This window comes from Triturus cristatus, chromosome 3_2 (assembly GCF_964204655.1).
Source record: "Triturus cristatus chromosome 3_2, aTriCri1.1, whole genome shotgun sequence".
Lineage (NCBI taxonomy): Eukaryota > Metazoa > Chordata > Amphibia > Caudata > Salamandridae > Triturus > Triturus cristatus.
This window is the reverse complement of record NC_140584.1, coordinates 870,565,249-870,577,792: the sequence shown is the minus strand read 5'-3', so window position 1 is coordinate 870,577,792 and position 12,544 is coordinate 870,565,249. Positions and strand designations below refer to the sequence as shown.

At 43.1% G+C, this 12,544-nt stretch overlaps 1 protein-coding gene across 1 annotated transcript in view; it reads right to left on the bottom strand.

Moving 5' to 3' along the window:
- Positions 1–11,462, bottom strand: part of BLMH (bleomycin hydrolase) — a 512,280-nt gene extending 500,818 nt beyond the window's left edge. Inside the window, exons 1-2 of the mRNA XM_085649231.1 lie at positions 11,331–11,462; positions 5,029–5,226 (exon numbers count right to left, since the gene is read on the bottom strand). Of these exons, the coding sequence (XP_085505357.1) occupies positions 5,029–5,226; positions 11,331–11,340 (208 nt within the window). The 5' untranslated portion in view covers positions 11,341–11,462. The remainder of the gene's footprint in view (positions 1–5,028; positions 5,227–11,330) is intronic.
- Positions 11,463–12,544: the final 1,082 nt, after the last annotated feature.

Genomic DNA, 12,544 nt, shown 5'->3' with positions numbered 1-12,544 from the left:
GTTGCCAGTTAATTGGCACTTCCTGCCCCCAACCACACAGATTCAGCTATGCAGTAATGAAAGATTCATACATATTGTACTTGACTAACACTGAAAAGTGTACAGTGCTGCCAGGCCCCAACTGCTCCTCCATTACAGCAGAGAACTGCTAGGTCTTCAATTAACAGTGCAAATCTTTCATGTATTGGAACTTTTTTCAGCATTAACTTGGACTGGTTCAAATTTTCAACTTTCTTTCGATTCCTGTGAAATGTTCACAGCACTATATTTCTCAACACTGCCACATTTCTTATTACTACTCAAGTGTGTTGCTTATCCATGAGCCAGGAAAATTAAACTTTCCGAAAGACCGGGTTTGATGATCTCATGTAATTCTTTCAAAATATTCATTTCTCTCCATGAGCAGCACATCGTAAACTAGATCTCCTCCCTCATTTAGAACCACCATTTCATGTCCTCGGTTGTACAAACAGACAATTAAGACCCCTTTGCTTCTCAAGATTACTTCCACCGAGTCACGCCAACAGTTTCTCTTCTCAGCTTTCTTTCTCATATCTTACTCCTCTAACTCCTTTCCTTTTATGAAACCTAATTTTATTGGAGCACTATGATTTCGCAGACAGTATCAAACAAACTTATGGCAGCTTCATTTACGAACACGATGCTTGAAAGCTTGCTTTTTTGCAGATTGGGATTAACCACAAATAAATGTTCACTCTGCTATTTAAGTTACAGCATTTGCTTTAATGCCACTGTGTTTTATGCAGTGCCACTGGAATGATGAGACTGTGCGGCCGCGCAGCGTTTTTAGCATAATTATAGATTTGCCACATAATCCATCAGCTGCTGCATAATCACAGATTTTAACAAAAAGAACATTTGTTTCTAGCTCAAACGGTTAAAAAATGCCGTGACGTGTCGCCGCACAATGGCAGGCCCTTTGCAAAGTTTGGCTGGTCACCTTTCTGTTGCTTATTGCTATATTGGTGTGTTAAACTGGTACGAAAGAGGTGCAACCAATGCCCAAGCAGTGTAAAAGTGACAAAATAATGAAGTAATTATATAGCAAAATGTGTTCCATTATGCAGCATAATTTGCCTATTCTTGCAGAATAATTAGTTTACTCAACCCTGCTGCATAACTTGGCTTTCGCCTGCCGCATAATTATACTGCCCCTAATTTATGGAATGCCAATTCAACTGTTTTGTACCTTAAGCATAAAAGCTCACAAAGTTGTCAAGCTTGTCTTTGCAGGTCGGATGTGATGCAGAGCGAAGATGCTGCAATCTTCCTATTTTTTATTTTTTTTGAGAACCAGGATATTTTTGTTTGACCATTTCAGTCAAATCCACTTTATTTGGTTAATAAAAACCATAAAAGTACACATCATATAACATATACAACACCAATTGATAAGAATCATATTAAGGTAATCTTAAGCACCATAAAATTAAATATGATTAATAAAAATCTAAGCTAAAGTGTCTATGAGAATACTCTAAAATAAAAAGAACACACACACACATCAAAGGCAATTCTTCTACACGCATTTCGTAAAAAGGTACACCTGAGTTAAAAGGAAAATCATTTAAATCATGTTTCATCATAATTATAAAAGAGCTGCAACATTACTGGGCATGATGAGTCTTCTTTTCCTTACCCTGTGACCATATCACTTTAATAAGACCAATTGTATTTATCACAACAAAACTACCTATCATCTTTGTGTTCCTCCCAGATCAAACCCTTTTCCCTTTGGGTTCTAAAAAAAAATCATAACGGTCACATAAATCAAACATTTGTATATGGCATCAACGGAAAAAACAAACTTTGTGGGCATTGTGACATATGTACAAGTTTTAGGCTCTGTCTAAACCAGACATTTCACAAATGCCAATCACACCTTAATTTCTGAGGAGAACCAAAACACAATCAAGTTTTTAATTATGTTTGCAGTGTGGCCTATACACAAAGCGTCATCCTTAAGTATTCATTTCTTTTTACCAGAACTGAAAAGATAGCCAATTCGGTCCCCTCTATTATGTATTTGTGAGTTAAAATACAAACTATCGCTCCAGTATAAGACTCACTTACAAAACAATCACTTACTGTTCAAAGAATATCATCATCAGAGCAGACCAAACCACTCTGGAGACAGGTACTCAAACCCACGAAGGTTAGGTGTCTTTGGCAGATGTGATGGAAGATTAGCCTAGGGAAGCATATTTAAAAAACGTAGATAGAGTATTCCTGCGTTTTATTTTTTTTCAAATCTACAAAGGTTAGAAGATGCACATGTATCATCGTACAGCAGATGTGATGGGAGCAGCAAAGCCTTCGTAAAGGTCATTTCAGCGGAATCTCAAAAATTAACTCAGACCTAACGGAATTACGTTAACATGCGTTTCCACCTTCAGGATGCCTTTTATGCTGCTTGGAGTAGTTAATTACTAACTAATCACTACACCAAGTGCAATTTTCCTTGCGCATTTGTTTCACACATTCCTACGAAATTATAAATTATGCAGCATGGAGCACCTACTCTGTAACCAGACTAGGACAAAAAATATTGTCAACCCACAATTTACCAACATGAAAGTGCAATAGCAGCAGTTTAATTATTAATTCAACACAACTATGCAGTTTGGAGTGTTCTTGGACTCTGTTCTTCCAGTTATCTATATACTCAAGGGTGAAGAAAACGTGCTTGCCCATGCTTGATCTATCATTAAGCAATGATGTGGCGTTTGCCATGTGACCCCCTTCAGCATGTACCCTTCATCAAGTCCTGGCAGCTTTATGCCATCTGCACACTAACCCTTTCAAATAAAAAACCTTCCATTTGCTTTAGTGCACTGTTTTTGGCCAATGGAGAGTCCACGCCATCTCTGATATACTCTGTTAGATCACCAATACTGGACTGTCTTAGCACAGTCCTATTGCTGAGTGTCTATGTGAGGTAATTCGACCAGACGAGTTTTTCTTAATAAAAATCACTCAAAGCCAATCAGATCCAGTTACAATAATTCAAAATGTCATCTCCACTGGTCATGTCTCGTTCTGAGACTTAAGTGTTCTTCAGGCATCATGGGTTTACTGTTACCAGTGGAAGCAAAACGGTACCCACGTTGCCTTGAGAAGATATTGCGCCTGTAAAACGAGTTGGCACCTGTTCAGTTTGTCTTCTTTTTACGAAAACGCATGAAAATGTATACGAAACCACATAAAAATGTATTAATAAAATGACGACCTAAAAAATTAACTGCTATTGTTCATTCAGTGGTTTGTGTTCAACCTGCACCATAAGCTGGATCTTTGCCAGTCCTGGAGAGGTGTGGTGCTCAGGACCAAAAGATGAGGAAACACACAATGCTAATTTTAAAGATAAACCAATGTAATATCAGAGGTCCTGCTCATTCAGCCACTTAACGTCATCAATCTCAGATCCTAAATTAAATTTACCTGCTTCCATATGATCTAGAAAAGAAAACTTAGATATTGTTTTCAGAAATGATGACAGTCATAACTCACTAAAGCATTCGAGACACTTTCCTGCATTATTTTAGGATTTCGATACTATATTTAATGAACTGCAAGCACATTTGTGGATTGTGTCGTGCAGCAACACGCACAGAAAGTATGAATACGGACCTGTTCATACCTTGGAAGAAGAATCTGATCCCAGCGAGAGCTCGGCTCTGTATATATTTATGTAATTAAACAATATAATACTCTGAACTCACTCCACTCTTAAAAAAAAAGAACTTTAATATTGAATATAGAAACGATCATGGATCTGTATTGTATTTTTTTTTTTACGGAGTTTTATATAGCGCAAACTTGACCCGAAGGTATGGGGTACCAGCGTGCTTTACACCAGCACCAGTTGCGTTACATGAGGACCAGTTGCGTTACATGAGGACACATTCATTTTTGTCAGGCACAGGGAGATTAAGTGATGTGGCCAGAATCACAGTATGTTGCGTGTCCTTGCCGAGGCTCGACCTCGGTTCCCCAGATTAGAGGTCGACCACCCTAAGCGTTAGGACAACTCCTCTCCCATTTAAATGGACATTTTCGGACCTGTGTAATTCTGTTTTTGAAGAATTGAGGTTTCATACTTTTCTCAATATCTAGTTCTTGATATTCAGATGCTGATAAATCCCATATACTATCTAAGATTTCCAGGATCTGGGTGTTGTCACAGTATGCATATAAGAGGCCAACACATTCATTATTATGACTGTCAGCTGCAGAGAAATGAAAAAGGTCAGGAATAAAGACCAGTGAATTGCATCTCATGACAGACAGAAGCATTCACAGTAGAAACGTGGAAGGAGCACTCACTGCCTGATGTCTTTCTGAGCAAAAGGAACATAGCCAACACAGTAACAGTCCCCTAAAACGAACTGGCTGTAGAGAAGCTAAAAGAAGTCCAGTGTACCTGCTTTGAGCAAACATTACCAGTATGAAATTATCATCGAAAAATACGTTTCTTCATACAGTACCAGAAGTAAAACACCTTCTATAACTATCTAGAGTATTTTAACAAACAGATTCAAAACCAATAACAGTCTTAGAAACCAAGATTTTTTCGGCTACGAATTTGTTCACTTATGTTCGACAGCCCACTCGGCTCTGCTGTAAGTGAATGGCCACGGTGAGATAAGCAGCCGAGGACAAGGCAAATATGTAGAAAGAGCTCTATGGTATGCATTAATAAGCTTTTCCGAGATGTTGTTGGTCTGCAAAGCAAATGTTTTAAGTTTTCGTGGTGCAATAAAGTCTACCCAATGCTAAATCATACAAACAACTTTCTTTGACCAAACTGCTACCAACAGCCATTTTGGTAAGGCCCAGCAAACAACGTAGGCAAGAATTATAAAGAGCTGAAACAAAATACTCTCTGCAAGTTCCAATGCTGTGTGACATTAGCACAATTCAATTACTTTTCTTCATATGGACAACACAGTGGTTATGCAAAGTATTTTAAAAGTATTTACCATTCAGCAGTTGGGGCTTTCTTACCAGAGTTTTTCTGATTGGTGACGGGCTTCCCTTCCGCGGGTATGGCGTGCTGGAACACATGCACTGTATCCTGGATTGTTTGCCTGTGGACACACATCTCGAGGGGATCATTGCTGGAGGCAACATTCTGGGCAAGCACGTACCGAGGTTCTGATTTTAAGTTTTTGGCAAATAAAGCGGTCTTTTCCAACGTTAAACCTGGTGATGAATACACTGTATTAGAAATAAGTTGTTGAAAAATAATCGTCCTCATTTAAGCCATGGAAATGTAACCGCATCTGTTGTCCAAAGCTGCAATGTATTTAAAATCACTGAAAATAAAAGGGGTTAAAAAGAACATGCCAGCAAGTGTTTGCTGGAAGGAATATCAAAAGCCTGTAGACGATGGCAGACATCACTGGGCGTTTTCCCCCCCTCCATCCCCCCCACCCATGAGCCACTACGTAATACATATATTCACTGTCGTTACTGCTATTTTATTTTCAGTTTTTTTATGAACACTGCTTGCGTGCATGTCAGCCCTCTCTGATTCTCCAAATGATAGAAGAAGTCTTGCACCACAACCCATCTGTAGTGTGCTGTTAAGAGCAAGGCGCTCGGAAGGTGGATGCTTGGATTGCACGTGTGAGGGCATACTTAGGGGGTGCACCTTCAGACAAGCACAATCCATATTATTTAGCAGGCATACTTAGAATGGCTCAGGCAGAGTCATACCTCTGCTAAAATGTGCCTACCAGGGTACTAATCAGTGCACCCTTTAGGCCAATGAAACAGGAGGGAGAGGGCTTCCCCTTGTTAATTCTGGCCTTGTGGCATTGTTACTCATCTGCAGCACAGAATTCCTGCCCTGCGGGTTCCTATATTCACGATTAAATTCCTGCCCTGCTGCGGACATGGAGTCACCAATAAAGGAAGCACAGTAAGTAAACAGAAAATCTAGCTTCTCTGTGCATGAGTGTGCATCTACGTGATTGGGAGTGGGTGAGACTGAATGAAGTTGAGAGAATGTATCACTAAGCGACAGAGTGCAAAGTTCTGAGTGAGTTAGAATGAATAAGGCTTGGGTTGGGTGGGTCAGAGACAGGAAGAAGGAGTGTTAATTGTCTTTGCTTATGGGGGCAACCATGCCAACATACTGGCATATTAGAGAACTCTTGGCATCAGAGGGCCCTCTTGGCAAAATGCTGAAAATGATATGTTGGAAGTAATTCTAGTCACATGGGGACACCCAATTCTTGGCCCCAGGAAAAACACCCAAGGTATGTTTGTTTTTTTACATGGGCCATGGCATAGAGGCAGCATCAATGGTATTGGCATACTGTATAAAATTCTCAGTATAAGGAGATAGACATCATAACATCCTGGTAAGGGAACACTTAATTCTTAACATACACAGGGGCGAATGAGAAATCTCTGAAAAACTAATGAGGTCAACTAGTGGTAAACGTCCTCATCCCATTATCAGGAGCATCGAAAGATTGAGATGGATAAACAGCAGTCAGGCAGTGTTCACAAAAACACAGTTTTGACATGAACATGGCTGAATGAAACAAATATCAGGTGTGGGCAGAGGCAATTTGCATTATGCGGCTGTTCACATTAGACAGGGTACCACTCAAGCTCCTCTGTTGATTAGCCACCCAAGCCTTTTTACATCCTATGGTTTTTAGAAAGTTTGTGTTAAAATTGTGCTTCATGATGCACTCGTTCCCCATATTTTTTTCAAAAAGTTTTCCAGTGGAGATCTCCAGAACCATCTTTGCAGAAATTGGGCTTAATTTACTCGCTCCCTGGAACCTGTGGCAAATAAGCTCCACCAACATTCAAAGATCACAAGTTGCCACAAGTCCACCTACAGGTACAGTGTGTAGTGTCGTGCGAGTTAGCAATGACAAAGCTCTTTGGGCTCTTAATGGACTCTGTTGAACTGACATAAGCGTTAAGAGTGTACTGCAGTAAATGCAGGTTCAGAATGTTGAGTTTGCCGTTACACACAGACTAATAAAGACATGCAACACCAAGCTCAGTGTGTGGCATAGTCATTGGCAGGAGCCCAGGCTGGGGAGGACGCTACACAATATATAAGGTATTACATATGCCAAACCTCACAAAAACGTGAGCCGGGTGGGGTGGAGGCACTCGCAAAGTCCCACCGTCCTGTGGCATGTGCCTTCATTAACATCCCCCCCCCCAGTCCATGGGTGGGGAGCCTCATAAATGCCCCTCTCTCAAAGAGAAGGAACACTCACAACCACCTCCCACCCCTCGGTCTAAAGGCGGTGGGCCCTCACAAACCCACCAGTCTAAGTAGTCTCCACCAAACCTCCCAGCTTAGGAGCAAGGGCCCAGTAATCGCATCAGCCTAAAAGGGTGTGCAGAGAACTCACAAGCATCGTCAGCCTAAGGAGGGGATTCTCACAAAAGCCATCAACCTAAAGCAGGATCACCGCTAACCCCATTAACCAATGGACACACTAGGGAATCACCACAAACCTCCTCAACCTAAGAAGGGGGCTGAAAAAGCCCATGCACCTAAATGGAATAATTCACCCACCTGAAACCTGCTCAGTTAGATGGCTAACACTCAAAGTCAAAAGAAATGGTGGGGGCTAACACGCACTTTCGGCCAAATGGGTATGCGAATCAACAAACCCCATTAGACTTATTGGAAACAGCACAATCCCTGAAAACCGTAGGCACGAGTGACATCACAACCCCCTTAAAATAGGGGGTTGGCGGACTTTACATAGTTCCTCAAACTAGGGGGTAAACCTAAGCCTTTTATAACTATGGGGTATCACAACCCTCTTAAAAATGTGGGGCACCACGAGCCCCCTCAAAGCCAGGAGACTACCAGTACCTCTCCAAAAAAATCATAGAGGACCCTCATTCAAAGAAAGCGGAGGGATTCTTTATCAAAAATTGGAACTTCGTCGTCTTCCTCTGCATGGGGAGGAGCACATACATGCTCCAGGATATGAACTTTGGAGTCCCTAGTTAGCCTGTCAGCACTGAAGCAACCATTAATTCCCCTAAGCCTAGCCCTGCCAAGTACCACGCATCAGGTGTTAGACTAATGCATTTTAGTGTGGTGGTCCGGTTCGCCGCACTAAAATGCATGTCACACATTTATAGCGCCTCCTGACACCATTGGCACTGCGTGGCATAAGCCGAGACAGATGTTGGAGCTGTGCTCCATTAAGTAAAGCAGCGCGAGCCTGGTGAGTGCTATGCACACACTGTGTGCTTCCTGCCCGCAGCCTGCTGCATACAGTTTGGGAAGCATTGCAACCAACTACTAAATTAGAGTTGGCACTGCAACGTTGCCCAGGGGCTGGTTGCATTCAATCAGCGAGGCGTACCTCAGCCCGAGCTACAGCGCAAACTCATGTGACGTGGCTGTCTCAGAGGACAACAACAAGTCTATATCCAGCAGTAATTTAATCACCTAGCACTGCGTCTGCACTGAATGATCCATGCCACTCGGGCTGCACTGCAGTCAGTTTCTGTTGGGATAGGATTATGCCCAATCAATATGTAGTGGGCAAATTAAACTTTTCTGTTTGTTCTGGTGCCTGACTGACAAGAGAAAGTGAGGCTGGCGTCCTCTGGTCCACATGGCACCTAACTGGCATGTGCACTCGCTGTGTGCTAAACAAGCGTCAACAGGGTCGTCGGCGCGCATAACTGGAGCCAGACAGAATGATTTTGATTTTACTCCAGCCTGCTTCACTGCCCCCCAGGAAGACATTGCTGCTGCTCACGGCAGCCTACTGCCTGCCAGAAAACAACATTTAGGGGTACTCTAGCCATTGAAAATACCTTAAGCCAGTGCAGGATGCTCCTAAGGAGAGCTGCCTGTGACTCATTGTGTGCTCTGAAACAGCTTTAAACTGCAGCACTAACCTATCGCTCCCTCCCCCAGCTAATGCCTCGAGACACATCGCAGCTGTGTGTAAATCAAGTTAGCTGGCAAAGCAGTCAGCTTTGAGACACACTCCCAGGTGGTGGAATGGCTGGTGTGTCAAGGACTCTGCCTAGTCTTGACAACTTTCCAAGAGAAGTTTACTTGTTCCTTCAAGCGTCTGCATGTGCCTGGACGTGATACTGAATTGAACGGAACACAAAATAGTGAAGGGTAGGGTATTTAGTGAAGTCAGGATAAATGGCGTTCAGACTAATGCGTGTGATGTCTTCTATTGACCTGTGTAGGAACGGTGCTGCCAGGTCGGGGAAATTACCCGATAACCCCCAGAGTTGTATGAATCAAATGATCCACACTGTAAAATGAGCACAGTCCCGGGCACACGTAATGGGGATATCACCAATTACAGTTGTAGTGGTCGACAACAGTATGAGGTTGAAAAGTTATTTAATGAAGCAACGACCGTATTGAAACAAACAACCAGCCGACACGTGTTACGTCACTAGGAAAGGTTCCGTGACTCTTCAGGGCTTTTACGTGTCTGAAGAAATGAGGAGAAACGGGCCCCAAAAAAACGGTGATAATTCCAACCCGGTCTGGGGTGTGTGGTAGAATCTATGGAATTGATGAGAAGACGTGAAGGTGCTCTTGGTCGTAGTACGCAGGGAGTTAGCGCTATGTCATGTAAAAGATGCTAGTGAGTAGTAGAGGCTGCGGTTGCGTCATGGGCCAGTGGCCATAGAAACGTTGAGAAGAGTCGAGGCAGGTGCACTGGACGGCATGTGGATGCGTGTGATCCCAGGAGCTGAGTAAGCGTACTTCCAGTGCCTTACAGTACTTTTTGCCTTGTGGATCACCACAACTATTCTCCTCTCAGGCTCCGCGCCACCCGCCGCCTATTGGCGCCCGAGTACCACCGTCCGCCAGACACTGGAAGTACGCTTACTCAGCTCCTGGGCTCACACACATCCACATGCCATCCGGTGCACCCGCCTCGGCTCTTCTCAACGTTTCTATGGCCACAGGCCCATGACACACCCGCGGCCTCTACTACCCACTAGCATCTTTTATATGAAGCAGCGCTAACTCACTGCATACTGCGACCAAGAGCACCTTCACGTCTTCTCATCAATTCCATAGATTCTACCAAACACCCCAGACTGGGTTGGAATTATCACCGTTTTTTGGGGCCCGTTTCTCCTCATTTCTTCAGACACGTGACAGCCCTGAAGAGTCACGGGACCTTTCCTAGTGACGAAAAACGTGTCGGCTGGTTGTTGGTTTCAATACGGTCATTGCTTCAATAAATAACTTTTCAACCTCATACCGGTGTCGACCACTACAACTGTAATTGAACAAGACTTGCACAACATTGTGATAGCCCCATTGCGTGTGCCCGGGACTGTGCTCGGAACACAAAATAGTATTTATTCACTTATAACATGACATTTCTGTATTAGCTTATTAGTCATGGATCAGCTCTAGAATACATTTAAAACTGCTTTCTATTTGTATTTGTTCTCTGAAGTATGTAAAGATAAAGGGGAAAATTATTTACCAGCCTCAAGTGATTTTGCTTATTTTTGTACACACTGGAACACTATCTGCCCAGTCTTCATTGGATCTGTGTAGCATGTGCTTACCTATTAGGGTGCTGTAAGGTACAATGGCCTGGAAGTGTGAGACGTTTTCTGATGTATTTACTTTTATATCTTCCGGGCACAAAATCATTTTTTATCAGTTTCTTAATCTTCCATTTGAAGGGATTTTTTAGTGCTTCTCGTTGATCAAAAGGGTGTAAGTTCTTATACTTATCTCTTTTCATGCACTTCACCCCTTGGTTTTACTTGCAATAAAATGTCACAGTAAGTGTCACACATTTGGCAGTTGAGTGTCACTCATAAGTGCACTGAAACCATGGAAATGTCACATAATCTGAAAATGTCGCAACTATGTGTATGAAGCTTTTTCACACCCCTTTGCTTCCCTTAAAACCCTGAAGCTGAGGCATGGCTGCAACGACTCACAGCCTCCAGGCAGCACCTCTAAGAGCACTACGTTAGAGGCATTCCATTTCTGGTGCTATGCAGCAGTTTTAAAAGCTGCTTAGAGTTTCTCATTGCTCAAATGGGTGTAATTTCTGATATTTTATATGCTTCCATCGTCTTTATTGCTTGATTTTGCGTGCGAGAAAGTGTCACTCATAATTACACTGAAATTATAAAAATGTCACACATAGGCAATCCGAAACCTTGACAGCTATGTAAACCTAAAACTCACGAACCCCCTACGTCTAAGGCCCCCTACTCGGTCAATCGATTGGTTCAATCTCCACCCCTGCTCCCCCTTTTCATCACTCCCGAACCACCTTCCTCACCGGACTCCATGGCTCTCTTCTCTACTCCTTTCTGTCCACAGCCGGCGATCAGTCTGCACTGGAGAATGATTGACCGGAAAAGGGAAGAAGCCTCTCTTCGCGCGCCGGTTCCGGGTTATGGACAGAAACGAGGGACTTGGGTGAATTGAACATCCTTGAATAAGCCATTGGGGACATTGCCCTCTTGTGGGCAAAGTTGAGCTTGCATACTGAAGTGCACAATCCATGCTCAACACAGATTTGGAACAAGCAGCATAGAGGCAGTTTCAATCTATTGAATAGCGGTGAAATTGTAATCTCAATCCTTGCGAAAATAAATAGGGTGGCTACTTTTCAGTTATCACTCAGAAGGACATTTTGCGCGCGTGGAGAAACTTTCCATGGGTGGCAACAGTAGTCGTTTGCCTGGTTGTGAGTGTTGTGTCGCAGAGCAAATTATTTGGGCTTTATTATCTATATAAATGTAAAGAACTCCCGGACTCGCTGCAACGGGTTGAAGAGTGTTCTTTATTTAAATCGCCAGCACTGGCTCCTACAGAGATCGGAGCGTATGTCAATGCAGTTCGGTGATCAGATGTCAACTGTCAAATATGACAGTTCACAGCTGGTGACCTCACAGGCTGTTTGATGTCCGCACAGGGACAGCAGAAAGCATTAACAAATGGGGCATTATTACATCAGGGTGATATACAGAGGTCGTTTTGTGCTTAAGAATATAATCTTTGAATATTTCAGATGTGAATTGGGCCCCATTGTCACTAACTATCTGTTTAGGAAGACCCTCCCTTGTAAAAGTGTCATCCATGATCTTGACTATACTTAACCCCTTCGGTGCTCATGACGGAATGGTTCCGTCATGACCCACGGTTGAGCTGTGCTCATGACGGAACCATTCCGTCATGAGCACACCCGCGCAAGATTCCGTCAGCACAGCGGCGGAATCTGCGCAGCATCGAAGGGGTTAATGCGTCTGGCTTGTTGACAATTTTCACTTTCGGCCACTTTGTGAAATGATCAATGATGACTATAACGTACCGTTGTTCCTGGCCAACTGATATAGGTCCCATTATGTCAATTCCTATTCTGTCCCACGACATGGATGGGCAGGGAATGGGGTGTAGAGGTGGTCTAAATGTCACCTTTGTTTTGTCTGAGTCCATGCAGAGGGTGCAATTCCTGACCGTTCTCTCTACATCTAAGCTAATGCCTGGCCA